At 49.6% G+C, this 15,405-nt stretch overlaps 5 protein-coding genes across 5 annotated transcripts; 3 read left to right on the top strand and 2 right to left on the bottom strand.

Moving 5' to 3' along the window:
- Positions 1-121: 121 nt before the first annotated feature.
- On the bottom strand, positions 122-1,603 carry PpBr36_05902 (uncharacterized protein; the record flags this gene model as incomplete). The annotated part of the gene is made up of 3 exons (XM_029893050.1): positions 122-414; positions 543-645; positions 710-1,603. 3 exons carry the CDS (start codon positions 1,601-1,603, stop codon positions 122-124), a joined length of 1,290 nt encoding a protein of 429 aa, XP_029745494.1.
- Positions 1,604-1,969: 366 nt separating this feature from the next.
- On the top strand, positions 1,970-4,218 carry PpBr36_05901 (uncharacterized protein; the record flags this gene model as incomplete). The annotated part of the gene is made up of 2 exons (XM_029893049.1): positions 1,970-3,754; positions 3,823-4,218. 2 exons carry the CDS (start codon positions 1,970-1,972, stop codon positions 4,216-4,218), a joined length of 2,181 nt encoding a protein of 726 aa, XP_029745956.1.
- Positions 4,219-7,476: 3,258 nt separating this feature from the next.
- Positions 7,477-7,718, bottom strand: PpBr36_05900 (uncharacterized protein; the record flags this gene model as incomplete). The annotated part of the gene is made up of 2 exons (XM_029893048.1): positions 7,477-7,554; positions 7,587-7,718. 2 exons carry the CDS (start codon positions 7,716-7,718, stop codon positions 7,477-7,479), a joined length of 210 nt encoding a protein of 69 aa, XP_029745955.1.
- A 657-nt stretch (positions 7,719-8,375) lies between these two features.
- Positions 8,376-11,131, top strand: PpBr36_05899 (uncharacterized protein; the record flags this gene model as incomplete). The annotated part of the gene is made up of 3 exons (XM_029893047.1): positions 8,376-10,487; positions 10,566-10,665; positions 10,722-11,131. The coding sequence occupies 3 exons, from the start codon at positions 8,376-8,378 to the stop codon at positions 11,129-11,131; spliced, it is 2,622 nt and encodes an 873-aa protein (XP_029745466.1).
- A 3,430-nt stretch (positions 11,132-14,561) lies between these two features.
- On the top strand, positions 14,562-15,405 carry PpBr36_05898 (uncharacterized protein; the record flags this gene model as incomplete). Its single annotated transcript, XM_029893046.1, has 2 exons — positions 14,562-15,275; positions 15,349-15,405. The coding sequence occupies 2 exons, from the start codon at positions 14,562-14,564 to the stop codon at positions 15,403-15,405; spliced, it is 771 nt and encodes a 256-aa protein (XP_029745999.1).

Here is a 15,405-nt window from a genome sequence, read left to right as displayed (position 1 = left end):
CTTAGGTGCTCAGCGGATTCATGAAGTTTGATTTGGTAATTGTTAGGATACGGTTTGAACCGTTAATTATTGATAGGTATCTTCGCATATTTGGTCGGAGCTTGGCTGAGTTGGGAAATAATTAAAGGTTGAACTTCGTCCGCACCTTCTCCATGCCCGCCTTCCACTCCCATTGAACGGCATCATCGCCTTCACTGCCTGCTCGACCGATTCCTTTGTCAACTCTTCGTAGCTTCAGGGTAAATCGTGGCCCTATTTCCTGCAGACCAACTCGAATGTCTGAAAATCCAGGTATTTCTTTGCCCTCCTCGTCCACCACCGTCTTTTCTGTCTGGCGCCGTTCCCGATATACGTATCTATGGCGGCGCACGAACAGATAGTCGCGCTGATTATGTATCGTCACGACTTCTCGACCTTTCCGGATAATCTTGTGTTAATTTCGTCACTTGAGGGATACAAACCATCGTAGCTCTTGCCGCTCGCTTTTTTTTTTTTTTTTTTTTTTTTTTTTTTTTTTTTTTTTNNTTTTTGGCATATCTTACCTGCAATCTCGGGTTGGTACGGGAACAGCCTCCGGAGAAGCTGTGCTGTAAGCAAACCCAATGGTGTGGTGAAGCGGTTAAGTAGAAGTTCGGGGTAAAAGCCCTATGCCCAGATGTTAGTATATTGATCATCAGCTCTCCATGAGAATCTGTTGAAAATGCCATACCTGAGAGTTGCCATGGCCGGGCAATTTAGATCCCTCAATCCAGTTGTTTATGGTAAAGTGGAAGGTTGGCCCTTCTGGAAGGTGGACAACCGTCATTCCGGTAGGTTTCTTTTGGTCTTCCCGGATCAAGATGACTGCTGTAAAATCTCGGTTGGTGCTGAATTTGCAGATTTCGCGAAGCGAATACTTGTGGCCATATCTGTGGCTGCTTCTCGGGACATATTGTGAGTTAGGGAACAGGGAGGTGATAATCTGAGCCTCTCGGTGGATGGTAGCTCGGAGGGACGTCGTAACCAGGATCTTGGGCGTTGGGTGCGGGCCCTCTGTGAACAGTGTTGGGAACTTGCGTGCAAGAGAAGTGGGTGTGAGGTCAAGATTTGTGCTAGTTGTTGACACAGCAAGGCTCGGCGCAAGACTGGGGACCAGACTTGGGTCCCGGCGTGCTCGTTGTGATCGCAGCCTCTCCTCCCGAGATTCTTCGTTGTCGTCGTCGTCGTCGCTCTCCTCTTCAGAATCCAGCATGCTGTCGGCATCGTCGTCATCACCTGGCCTTTCCTCTTCGAGCCCAGCAGGCCCCTCCAGCGCTGCGTTTTCCTCCTCTTCAATCCGCCTCCGCTTGAGCGCAGCTACGTCGACAACGGCCCCAAGAGAATCGTCATCTCCCTCGTCCCACACTCGTTTTTTGTCCTGACTGGCAGGCTTGTTCTTGGCAAGGCGTTCCTGGCGCAGAGTCGGGTCTGCGTTTTCCTCCTTCCTCCTCTTGAACCTCTCGGCGCGCTTTCGAGCATCCTTGTCCTTTTTATTGCGTACATTGAGATATTGTCTCTTGAGTTTGTTTCCAGTCTTGAGTGAGAGAGATGCCCCCCTGGCGCGTGTTCCCATTTGAGAGCCCATTGCACCTGATCAGAAGCTGACTGTGGTCGTGATCGTGCTGTTCTTTTTGTGGCGATTATCCAATGGGAATATTTTCCAGTGAATTTCGATGTCGCGGCTAGAAATCTTTCTATACGCGCCAAGAATTTCCGATAACTTTTTTTTTGGAGCATGTCAGACCCACTATAAAGTTTTGTAGTGGGGTGGATGAATTGACCGCGGGGCATTGACGTTGAACGCGCGGACCGCAATTGGACAGCACGAGGAAAAAATGGGAGTCACCACTCAGCCTGCAGAGAGCTCTGCATCAACCTAAACCCCTCATCCTAATTCGGAGCGCAAGGTGCTGGGCAACCCAGTGACTCGCTCTCTAGTACATTTTTGCCTATGATCGCATTGAGGCTCTTGTCCACCCCACTGCCCAACACCGGCACCTTGTTCTCTTCTCGAGCAGGAACTCGCAAACTTTGTCACGCTTTGACAACCAACCCGCGAGTTCTTTCCTCAACCCCTCGCCCTTATCACCAGACTTTTAGACCGCAGGCTCAACAGCCACCATCCCTTTCCACCATGGCTCCGCCTGCCACCACCCTCAAGGGGCAGCCCCTCGACCGCGGTGCTCTCGACACCATCCTGCGCCGCCGAATGTTCTACACCCCGTCCTTTGAGATCTACGGCGGCGTGTCCGGACTCTACGATTACGGCCCACCGGGCTGCGCGCTGCAGGCAAACATCATCGATGCCTGGCGCAAACACTTCGTCCTCGAAGATGACATGCTCGAGGTGGATTGTTCCGTGCTCACGCCCGCCGAGGTCCTCAAGACCAGTGGCCACGTCGACAAGTTCGCCGACTGGATGTGCAAGGACCCTAAGACCGGCGACATCTTTCGCGCCGACCACTTCGTCGAGGAGGTGCTAGAGCAGAGGCTAAAGGGGGACAAGGAGGCCCGTGGACAAAAGGTCGAGGACAAGGAGGAGGACCCTAAGAAGAAGAAAAAGAAGCTCAAGGGCGCACAAGAAGCCGTCAAGCTTGACGACAAGCTAGTCCAGGAGTATGAGGAGATACTCGCACAAATAGACAACTACGACGGCGAAGCATTGGGCAACCTGATCACCAAGTATGATCTCAAGAACCCTGCAACTGGTCTTCTTCCTACTCCTCCAGTCTCCTTCAACCTTATGTTCAGCACATCAATTGGCCCCAGCAGCAACCTCCCTGGGTACCTCCGCCCAGAAACCGCCCAAGGCCAGTTCCTCAACTTTGCCAAGCTCCTTGAGTACAACAACCAGCAGATGCCGTTTGCATCCGCATCCATTGGCAAGTCATACAGAAACGAGATCTCGCCCCGTTCCGGCTTGCTTCGTGTCCGAGAATTCTTGATGGCCGAAATAGAACATTTCGTTGACCCTGAGAGTGGCAAGAAGCACCCAAGGTTCTCCGAGGTTGCGGATATTGAGCTCGAGCTACTGGACAGGGAGACCCAGCTGTCGGGCAAGACCACCACTAAGAAGGTTGCGATCGGCAAGGCCGTCAAAGACGGCTTGGTTGACAATGAGACTTTGGGTTACTTCTTGGCCAGGATACATTTGTTCCTGGAGAAGATTGGTGTCGACAAATCGAAGCTTCGCTTCCGTCAACACATGGCAAACGAGATGGCTCACTATGCATGTGATTGCTGGGATGCAGAGCTGTTGACTTCATACGGCTGGATCGAGTGCGTGGGCTGTGCCGACAGGAGTGCCTACGACCTGAGCGTCCACGCCAAGAAGACCAATGCCCCGTTGATCGTTCGTCAGCGGTTACCGGAGCCCAAGATTGTCGAGGAGTGGACAGTAGAGGTCGACAAGAAGAAGTTCGGCCCTAAGTTCAAGAAGGATGCCAAAGCCGTCGAGACGGTGCTGCTGGAGCTCAACCAGGACCAGCGTGGTAAGCTCGAGAAGGAGCTCAAGGACAACGGTTCCATAACAGTAGACGTCCCCGGTGTTGGTGATGGCAAGGTACAGGTCGAGAAGGACCTGTTGTCTATCACATGGACAAAGAGGACGGAGAACACGCGAGAGTTTATTCCCAATGTCATCGAACCGTCTTTCGGCATTGGCCGAATTCTATACTGTCTGCTCGAGCACAATTACTGGACGCGAGCAAGCGAGGGCGGAGATGAGGCTCGTGGTGTAAGTTTGACAAGCATGATTGAGAGAAATGCATTCTATTCTACTAGGTTTACTAACTGAATACATAGGTCCTCTCCTTCACCCCAGTCGTTGCACCCACCAAGGTCCTCATCGTGCCACTGTCTCGTCATGACGACTTTGTTCCTTTCGTGCAGAAGATCTCCCAGAAGCTGCGCTCCGTCGGGGTTTCCAGCCGTGTGGATGACTCATCGGCAACGATTGGTAGGCGGTATAGCCGCAATGATGAGCTGGGCACTCCTCTGGGTATCACTGTGGATTTCCAGACGGTCAAGGACGGCACCATCACGCTTCGTGACCGTGACACCACAGTTCAGGTCCGGGCTGACCAGGACAAGATTGTGGACGCCATTCAGGAGCTTGTTTCTGGCAACAAGGTCTGGAAGGATATCCAGGCGGAGTTGCCTGCGTTCGAGGGGCAGGAAATTGAGGTTGCCAGCCGTTGATGCATTTGGGTTTTTAGAGTGTAGAGGTTGTGATACTACAAGAGCAGCGTTCCCGCTGCACTGAACTGATTCTTCGTGGGTGAAAACGGAAACAAAATACCTCTAGGTATACAATGAACAATCTGAATGACAAATGGCCAGTCAGCCACTGCTCCAGCAGTGGGAAAGCATTTCCACTGGCTGCTGTCTTGATTTCAAGGTCAAGAGCGAGAGATAGGTTCCCTATGAACTCTACCGTGATTCGAAAGACTGTATGATCTGACGCAGTTGAGTTTCTCATCTGAGGACAAGCAACTTGGCTCAGAATCCAAGTTTCGTCAGAGTAGTACCTGATCCTTGAAAATGCGGTGTTTGAGTCGCCGTGGCGGAGAATTACTGTAAACATCACCCTCAAAATTTATACTTTCTTGGCTGCTCCCCTGGAAGTGCGATCCACGATTTTCACACAACATGTATCCTGCCGTATTGTGGCTTCTGCACATCACGGTAGATTGTTTCCCGTATGAATTTCTGTAATGACGACGTAGTACGTAGTATGCAAAACGGGCCTTGTTATATTTGATTTGCAGCCCGAAAACCTTCAAACTCTACCCGGAACCTACCTACGAACACGCGTGGCGAGGACCCGGTAACATGATGTAGCGTAGAACCTTGGTCTGTCACAGACAGCACACAAACGCGATGTTCGGTGTCCCCAGGGTTGCATCGTAGATTACAGGAAACACAGGGGGAAAAAAAGGAAGAAAAAAAAAAAAAAGGGTGTCGTCAGTCAGCTTCTAGAAGCACCGACAGGCTCGAACAAAGTGACGCTGATTGATGGTGGTTGGAATCCGGGTGATTGAATCATGGGTTGCAGTGGTTTGGCTCGCCGAATCTGCGACAAAGATCCGCACATTGGAAACAAAGTGCGAAAGAGTAGGCAGGACGGCCTTGGTAGATCCCCTTTTGCCCCCAAGAAGGTTTCAGTGTCGATCGGTCGGATCATAATTATTCACCGCCAAGGCTGCGATGTCCGCAGCTTGCGTACTCGTAGAGCCTTTTAATCGTCGTCGTCAACTAAAGTCGGGGGAAAAAAACATGACTGGTACCAATCGTAAGTTGCAATTCGGACTTGTATGATCGCCTTCGAAACTTTTTCTCGAACTCCCATTTAGACCTCTAGTGTAGTTGTTGTTTTTCTTTCTCTATCAGGAAAACAAATATCCTCGCAAGCTTCGTCATTTTCATCTCTTCTTTTTTTTTTTTTTTTTTTTTTTCAAATCCCAGGTAACATTATTGACATGACAAGCAAGTTAGCGCCTGGAACAATTTCCCAGCGTGTCATCACCCTTTCGAGCATCTTAGAAGGCCCGGCAAAATCCCAGCAACAACGGGTATGATATTCGGATGAAGCTCGTCAGGATTCAAACAAGGTCGTTCCGTTCAGTCCCTCACTCAACTCGACACGGGTAAGGTCGCTTTTTACTAGGGCAAGGTGTGTGGGCTGGTGTCGCGGTGGTGGAGAATCTCTGGAATAGGTTCGAACTGTGAATTCATTCGGCTTGGATGGCAGAGTCTGCACAGATGCGATTTACTTCATTAGGTTTTCTCTTCTATTGGATAGCGAGCCTCATGATAATCATCAAATGTCATCCGTATGCTGAGACTGACGGGATTTGTTGCCTGGTATCCCATAAAAGAAGAGAAGGAAACCAAGATTTACGACTACAAAATAGAGCTGGTTGTATGACGAAGCATTAATTTCCAAACAGAGACAACCAATGAATTTGCATGCAAAGAGCCGCTGGCAGTGGATGAAAACAGACCTGCAGGGGTAAGGTTGCATGGCAATATGCTAGAGACATCTCTAGTGTCGATGATACTTTGTCTTAATAGCATTCAAAAAAAAAAAAAAAACGGTAAGACGCCTGTGAAAGATTAATTCAATGCAATTGAATATTCCTAGGCGTGTGTGTCTATGTGTGTCCACAACTCATTACATCAAATACTGCATGCGTACATAACTCGAACTAGCAGATAAATGCATCAAGTCTCAAACTTAGACGACTTATACTCGGTAAAGCATGGAAGCGAAGTGTGTGTTAAGTTGTAAAAGATCTCAAATGCCCCTATTCAATCTTTTTACTTATCTCGAGCCAAGGACACAAAGAAACAAATCTCCTTCGGTAGCAGCTCAAATGCAGCTGCATAACAATGAACAGACTCTATACTCCGAAAAAGATACTTCGCTGACAAAATCTCCATTGCTCGTCCCGTTAATTGTTTTGATTTCGAAGCAGGGAGTAGGCTTCCACGCAAAATGTGAAGAAGCTAGGCCCCTGACCCACCAAGCTCACGATAGTGCGAAACCTTTTCAAGCCGGGTTCTGATGGATGCGGTTACGTTGGAGCCCAAAGTAGCCCGTTAATACCCTTGCAGCCCAAAGCCTGAAGATCAAGACCACACGGAAAATCGCCGTCTCTTCATCCTCCATCCCATTCGGGTCTTGGTTGACAAGTACGGCTGTGCCGGCGCTTCGTCTGCCCCTCAGCTACCTGTGCTAAGTGTGGGGCAGTGAAATATTGCGAGCGAAACCCCATAATTGGCGGGGCAAGGTACGACCTGGCACTTTGCCATCCCAAAGCTCAGAAGACACCGTACCAAAGGAATGTGAGGCCGCCAGGTCTTTTCTTCAGTTGCGTCTTCAGCTGGGCGAAAAAAAGGCACTCCGTTCAAGTTGCACAGTAGACTGGCTTGCCATTATTCCGAACGCCAACAGTGAGACCCGCCAAATTAACAATAATAAGAAAAAAAAATCCCCTGAATGCTGCTTCGCACACTCCGTACTTCATCAAATCGCCTAGCATTGCCTCCATATTTCTCTGTTGGGGTGTTACTTGAATTCATTAAAACATATTGTGTGATTTTGCAGGTCTAAATCCAGGGAGACAAGAAAAGGGAAAAATAAAATAAAGAAAAATAAAATAAGACTGCAGCCGGATGAACTATTCTTCTGGACACGGTACCAGTCCCAAGACAAAACCCGACCAACCAACATACGGACCTTTTGCTGAAGAGAGGAATAACCCAAACAAGCCGGTCCTTCGCTCGCTTGAATCGGATCTGGAATTTCCGAACCTGAGCGAGCGCGTGTTGAGACCATAATTCTTTGAGGCGCCTTGCTGTGCTGCGTGACGTGCGTGCTGCTAGCTGCCCTCTATTATCCCCTGCAACCAAGCAACTGGAAAGGTCCCCACCAAGTCCTAGGTACTCTACTCCTCAAGGGGCAAGGGCCGTGCCGTCGGTTGGACTTAACACGACTTTACTCTCCCATCTAACCACACCGCCGCCCCTCCTCTTTTCTCCCAAGGCGACGGACCTTGGGTTACCTTAGTCGCAGGCGTCCCTTCAACCTCAATCTCGACCACCTTTATCAACCCCGATTTGACAGCGAAAAGCCATAATTTCGCACCCGCTCGCTTCGAGTAACGTCGCCGCCAGAACAGATCTTCTGGCCACATATCTATTTCCTCATGGTTTTACCAGCCGTTTCTCATCGGCGTCTCGGCTTCACATGAATCGCCTAGCGGCTCGCAACGCTCGTCCTTGTGATAATTGATGTAAATCGATAGAACCGTCGTCAACAACCCCTCAAAGCCGTCTCGGATCCTCCTCGCTCTCATTTGCACCCGGTTGGACGGATAGCGACCACGCGCGACTTCTCTTACAGCGCACAGCGCAACTCGCCGCGCCTTACTGGGTATGTGGAGTCGAATCATGCTTCCACACGCGCAGGTTTGGCCGTACTGACGTTGTGTATGCTGTGTATCACAGGCCCGGCTGCCCTTCACCACGATCGTCGGTTTAACTTGTCAATAACAGCGGGACATTTTGTATTTCTGCTCTTTTTTTTAATTACAGGACAAATGGCGTCGCAAAACAAGTACGTACACCTGAATTCTGCCCCGCCCGGCCAAAGGGGTCGATATTGGCACCACAGGCTATGGCTTGAACGAAGTTGCCACATTACCATATTGCTCCCACAACTCTAGGGTAGCTCCCTCGCCCCTTGTGTTCGAATGGTGTAGACACCGCGCCCCCTCAGACACGCGCTTCAACCAGACGTTTTGGATACTTCATCCGCCTCGCCTATGCCACCGTACTGACAAGTATCTAGCATGTATTCGTCGGGTCAGTTCATGAACCCTGGACCTGCACCGCGACCGCCGACGGACAGACCACGATTGAACCTCACGCCCAGTCAAAATCTACCTGGCAACATGGCCAACATGAGTTTGAACTCGCCCGGAATGGGTAGGGGCCAGTTCGGCGGCGGTTCCAGTGTCTACGGCGGATCGACCATATCTCTACCACTGAGTCGAGCTGCGTCCAACACAGACGGCCTGGGCGGGGTCGCCATCATCAAGGAAGGTTGGGCGCAAGTCAAAGAAAGCAAAAACTTTATCAACCCGTGGAAGCAGAAATATCTTATCCTGCGAAAGGAGGCCCTTGATTTCCACAAACAAGAGGGGAGCAAATCATCGTATACACTCTACCTCAAGGATGTGATCAATGTTGGCCGTGTAGAAGCTGCGGGCACGATTTTCGAGGTCAAACGTCAGTCCAATGGCACATCAACGAGCCCCGGCGAGGATGATGGCACCGTGAGGACGCTTCAGATCAAGGTCAAGAGCGACGACGATCTCTACGAATGGATAGACTTCATTTACGCGCGGTGCCCTGGTATGGGAGGAGTGAGCAATCCAACAAACTTCTCCCATGCAGTGCACGTCGGATTTGACCCTCAGACTGGCGAGTTTGTCGGCTTGCCCCCCGAGTGGTCCAAGCTATTGAACTCATCCGCTATCACCAAGGAAGACTACGAGAGGAATCCTCAAGCCGTATTCGAAGTTCTAGATTTCTACTCAGACCTCACCAAGCGTAACGATAACCCCGCTCAGTACTCGAGTCTAACCCCGACGCCCCCGGCCGGCGCCATGCCAAACAAGCAACTAGGCTACAGTACCGGAGCGAACGTTGCCCCGCCGAGGCAGATGCAGCAACAGCAACAGCAACAGCAGCAGCCTATGCAGCGCACTAACAACTATCCAAACATGTCTGGTGGTGGGTTACCGCCCAATGCATCTGGTGCCCGTGGGCCTTCCCCGCCCGATCCCCAGCAGCAGCAAAGGCAGCAGATGCAGAACATGTCTTCTAATTATGTCAATCAAGGGGACCCGAACCGTGACGCTGAACGGCAGAGGCAGGCCGAGGCAGCTCAGCGACAGCGCATGATGGAGATCGAGGAACAGAACCGTCGCGATCTCGAGGCCTACAACGCTTCTATTCCCCAAACGAAGAAGCCGATAGCACAGCAAGAGATCGGCGGGTACGGCGGACCGCCATCTTCATCTACGGACCGCTTCAACCCCAACAGGGCGCCTCCTCCTGCCCCCAAGACTACAGCTCAACAGTCCAACCTCCAGGCACAGCGTCCTGCTCCACGGGCCCCGAACGCCGCCGGGGGTCCGCGACCTGGAATTTCTCAACAAAGCAGCTCACAAAATGTGCGGGATCCTGCATCGCAACAACAACAACAACAGCAGCAACAACAGCGTGCCGCACCTCGCAACGACCAATCGCCGAATGCGCAGAGGTATCCCAACGGTGGGCCCGGCTCCCAGCCTCGTACCAATGGCCAATCTCAGAACCAACAGCCATCGCGCTTGCCTGCGCCTGTTAAGCCTCTCAATGTTGCGCCCAAACCTGCAGCGCAATCCGATGCAGTCAGGGCGGCTGAGGCCGCGTTGACTGCGAAGCCCCCCGCGCAGGAGCGGCAGAAGGACGTGCGCATGTCGACCATGTCAGAAACCGAGGTTATGGCCAAACTCAAGGAGGCCGTGTCAAAGGACGACCCGAATTTGTCCTACTCGAAGCAAAAGAAGATCGGTCAGGGAGCTTCCGGTTCGGTCTATGTTGCCAAGGTCAAGGAGACGGCAGTCTCTCCCATTGCTCGCGAGCTTCTTCGCGAGCAAGGCTCTAGGGCTCAGGTCGCCATCAAGCAAATGGATCTGGCTCACCAACCCCGTAAGGAACTTATTGTCAACGAAATCATGGTGATGAAAGACAGCACACACCGTAATATTGTCAACTACCTCGACGCATTCCTACGAAACAACTACACCGAGCTTTGGGTGGTTATGGAGTACATGGAGGGTGGAGCTTTAACCGATGTGATCGACAACAACCCTGTTATCACTGAGGAGCAAATCTCTACCATTTGCCTGGAGGTACGTATTGCTGCAGGATGCTTGGGGGAGAAGCGCGTGTGCAGGTGACGGGAAATGCTGACGATATTACGAATATAGACTTGCCAGGGACTGCAGCACCTGCACTCGCAGAGCATCATCCACCGTGATATCAAGAGTGACAACGTGCTTCTGGATGCCAGGGGTAACGTTAAGATTAGTAAGTGGAATATCCAACCCTATTACAGAACTAATATCACTGACCTGAATCTCTAGCCGATTTTGGATTCTGCGCCAAGCTCACCGAGTCCAAGTCGAAGCGAGCCACCATGGTTGGAACTCCTTACTGGATGGCGCCCGAAGTCGTCAAGCAGAAGGAGTACGGTCCCAAGGTTGACATTTGGTCTCTGGGTATTATGGCGATTGAGATGATCGAATCCGAGCCGCCGTATTTGAACGAGGAGCCGCTCAAGGCGCTGTATCTGATTGCTACTAACGGCACACCTCGCCTCAAGAACCCGGCAAAGCTGAGCAAAGAGCTGAAGGCTTTCTTGTCTGTCTGCCTCTGCGTCGACGTCAAGAGCCGAGCGTCCGCCAAGGAACTTCTTGAACATGACTTCTTGAAGCATGGTTGCCCTCTTGGTAGCTTGTCTGACCTCCTCGCCTTCAAGAAGCACGCCAAATAAAGCCCTCAGTAATGCTTCGCGGCAACTTCAGGGAACAGAAGCGACAACATAACAGTTCCCGTAATCCTCGCTTTGCACGTGGACAAAACACATCCATAATCAACAAATTCGGATCTCTTGGTCCTTCAGATGGGACTCGGCGGGTCTTTGTTTCGACTGGGGCATACGCAGCGAACATCGTCGAGATTGGCGTTCTTCGCGTTCGGGCGTTTGGCTAGGAAAAGAGGCTAACTGCTTTCATTCACATCGCGCATCCATAAACTCATGTCACTGAGCCCGAGTGCTCAACCTTGCACATAAACACCACTCGTCTGAAATGATAGTGGCCCATGGTGTTGTATCACAGGCTAAGGCTCATGCTGACTATGTCTGGCCCATCTTTTCAACCTTAGCAATTTTTTCTTTCCCTCGGTTGAGATGGATGGAACAATCGAATGTCTCAATGTGTCATGTCAAGCAAAGTTTCGTTACTATACCATCAACTTTTTCAACCTCTGTTCTGGTCACTTTTTCTTGGCTTTTCATACATGGGGATGCTGCGTTCTCTCTGTTTCTTCTTCATCTGTGTCGTGACCTTTTAGGTGGGCGGGCTTTTTTGTCTATGCGGACATATCTATCAAAGTTTCTCTGCATGATGTTGTCTATGGGATGGATCCATTTTTGGCGTGTTCATTAGTATTACTATATTAGAGCAAATTAAGCCCAATACAACTTGGTTTTTCGTGTAAGTCTTGACATAGATATAACGCAGTGTGCTTGGCGTGGCTACTTCGGATGATATTTTGACGCCTCACCAACTCCACCGCGCATTATCGGTGTTGAGCCAATCAAGGTAACAAGTTTCGCAAGTAAATCAACTACCAACTGCCTATGTACCAACCTATGTCATGGACTGTTTTCTTGGATAAAAAAAATGGTTATCTGATGTTCTTGTCAGCTAGTCCATTATGCTTTGGCTATTGTATAACAGTCTACCAAGCATGACACGCAAGAGAAGACGTGGAGAGGTGGAGAATCATGAAGCCTACGATGCATTAATGTTATTTTGAGGTTTTGTATAAATTCTTATCAAGTCTATCATAATAACAAAAGGGGGCGGAAAGCAATCGATCGACAATACGGTAAAATTTGGATGCCTACCCAGCCACTTTGCAACAGTAATTATCACAGTATAGCGACTTTTGGATCAGCAAAGCTCGGGTAAAACGCAGCCCTTGGTCTTTGTGCCGTCAGGCCAAAAGGCAAAGTCGCAACTGGCATTGCACCCACAGAGCCGCCCCACCGGCGGTGTTTCTCCACCAACCTAGCGCCACAAAGTGGTCGTTGGTTGGACCCAAAGGGAGGGAAAGCCAAGTAAGCCCATCACCTCCACCCCAAACCCTGCTCTTTGGGTCGATCGCGCATAAGAGCTTGGAAGAAAAAAGTTACCTTTATTTTGGTAGGGCAAGTCGTGCCGGTGGGGTTGGGTTTAAAGGGCGAGGAAGGATTGGAACGTCATCGTTTGAGAAGAAAAGAAAAAAAGAAATCGTGTCATTACGCGTAAGAACGGGGGAGAGTTCCTTGCATTTCTCCTTTCTGCTTCTTAAGAAAGAAAGAAAAAAAAATATAAAAAAGAGGGGCCCTGAAAGTAAGCGTTCATAGGCCTTTGGCGGGGATATGAAGGGGAATGTGAAATGTTTCAGCATTGTGATGTGGCACTCTGTTGAAAAGGAGCCGCTTCGATCTCATTTGTCACTTACTTGCCCTATTTTTCCGAGGTGGGAATAGAAACAACAAAATGGGGTACTACTATTCTAATGCTAGTCTTCAAGCGTCAGCTCTATTAACTGTCAAAGTATCAAGGTAATTTTTCCTGATTGAGCCTCGTCACACAATTTCAGTTTGTGTGGGGAGCACGAAACGACACTGCCAAGGAAGGTACTTGTAGCAACGCTGACACTTGAGCTGCCTGCAGTAGAGTACTTGACTCTGCTGGTGACTATATATTATTTAAGCAAAATATCCGTATATAAAAAACTATGTAACGACGATATGAGGAGCCAAGTGAAAATAGAGAACGACAGGCCTGTGTGTCTGCATTCATACGTACCTTGGTGAGTTGAAGGTACATCAATGCTTCTTTCTTGTTCACAGTAGGGTCGTTGTTAGCAAAGCCCCTGCCATGCCTGATGAAGAAGTCGTTTTATCTGACACGCGTGGCCATCCAGTTTGGCAGACGGCGCCGTGCATTGAACCTGGACTTGCGGGGATGCACAGACGGGGAGCAAGGGATTGGTTGGGATGGACAAGCCTGAGAAACACATTACCATTACCGGTACAGCACCTGTCCAAAAGTAACGCAACGATCCCAAAATCACACCAAAATTCGCGGGTTTCAACAACAGATAATTCAATCAATTCAAAATACTAGCATACCAAGAAGCTATCAGTATATAGTTTAAAACTCTCTCTTTTTTTGCATACTAATATTATCAGGTTTTATTGTTTATTAGAGTTGTAAATACGAATATAAACGAGCAAAAGTTGAAAAAATACCGTTACAGTGGGTTACAGGGGATGTATAGTGGATGCAGGTTTTGGAAATTTTGGCATTTTTATTTCAAAACTTCACCAATTACTCAGTATAGGAGCAATAGCAGTGGAACTTGAATGTGTGTTTATTTTACTAAATGTCTATTCGAATTTAAATTTACGAGTTTGCGCCTCGTATATTGGGAAAGTTATGGCTTTGTGAAAATACAGACTTTTGGTGAGATTTTGGGATTGTTGCGTTATTTTTGGACAGGTGCTGTAGGGGAGCTTGGTCGTTGAACAAGAAAAAAAAAAAAAAAAGGGCAAACCAGGCTAAAGGCTTACTAGTAGTCAACATTACTCTGCCTAAACGCCAAGCATCATGTCAGGCACACCATACAGTAGTCAGAGAGCATTGAACTTCAATTAACATGTCAATGCATGCTCGAAAACCCTTTCTGAGTTGGAGGCTGGTTGTCAATGCTTTCACGTAAAGCTTTTTGGAGAAGCTATCACAACAGCCCCACCTCAACTATTTCACCCAAGACAATGTCTAGATATATTTGCATTGCAAAGTAACAAGCGCCATAAGGTCCATGTTTCTTGATCCTGGATATTAAATGTTAACCTAAGTGGCCAAGTGATTGAAACAAAAATAATGGCAAAAATAGGCAATTACCCCGCCTGTTGCAGTCTATGTAGATCGGTACGATGTAGATGTGTAGGTAGGGATTGTATATCGCGGTTAGGCGACAGGCATCCGGATGACGCGCGCGCTTTGCTGCCTGCAACCGGTAAGCCAGCCGAGAAATAAGGCAAGGTAAGGTGGTTATAGAACTTACAGTAATGCATCCGCCAGATATCGTAGCAACCCCGTTGACCTCGTTACCAAGAGTTTATTAGCAAATTGCCTTTCACAATGGCCACAACGACAAACAATCGCGGGATTCATTACGATGACAAGGGCAGGAAGATTTTCGTGCCTCTCGAGAACAACCCTGCCGTCTTCAATGACCTCATCCACCGCCTGGGTCTCTCTCCCAAGCTAGGCTTCTACGATGTCTATTCCATCGACGAGCCAGATCTGCTAGCTTTGGTCCCACGCCCTGTGCATGCTTTGATATTCATCGCCCCTGCCCCCGTCTATTATCGCGTCAGAGAGCATGACGGCAGTGGAGAAATCACATATGATAAGGCTGGCGAGCAGGAACCCGTCATGTGGTTCGAGCAGACCATCGGCAATGCTTGCGGGCTTTATTCGCTGATCCACGCCGTCGCAAACGGAAGTGCTACGCAATACATCGAGCAAGACTCGCTGATCGATAAGCTCTTGGCCGAAGCCTTGCCGTTGAAGCGTGCCCAGCGCGCCGACGTCCTCTACAACTCCAAAGCACTCGAGGAGGCTCACATGTCCTGTGCGATTAATGGCGACTCTATTGTTCCGGAAGCTAACGAGCCTGTGGGCTACCACTTTATCACTTTTGCCAAAGGCAAGGATGGTCACCTTTGGGAACTAGAGGGCGACTGGAATCCCATCGATCGTGGCGTTCTGGACGATTCCGATGATATGCTGAGCGAGAAGGCACTCGAGCTGGGAATTCGGAAGTTTGTGCGCGAGTGTCAAGCCACTGGGGTGAGTGGACTTCATCAAGGACCAACATGGGTTGTTGAGGACGTGAGCTAACCGCAATGCCTCTCGCCTTAAGTTGATCGAGTTCTCCATCATTGCTTTAGCAACACGTCCAGAGGACGAGGATAACTAA

Source organism: Pyricularia pennisetigena (genome assembly GCF_004337985.1).
Source record: "Pyricularia pennisetigena strain Br36 chromosome 4 map unlocalized Pyricularia_pennisetigena_Br36_Scf_6, whole genome shotgun sequence".
Lineage (NCBI taxonomy): Eukaryota > Fungi > Ascomycota > Sordariomycetes > Magnaporthales > Pyriculariaceae > Pyricularia > Pyricularia pennisetigena.
Note: the sequence above shows the minus strand (reverse complement) of the source record. Positions and strands in the feature narration are given on the sequence as shown.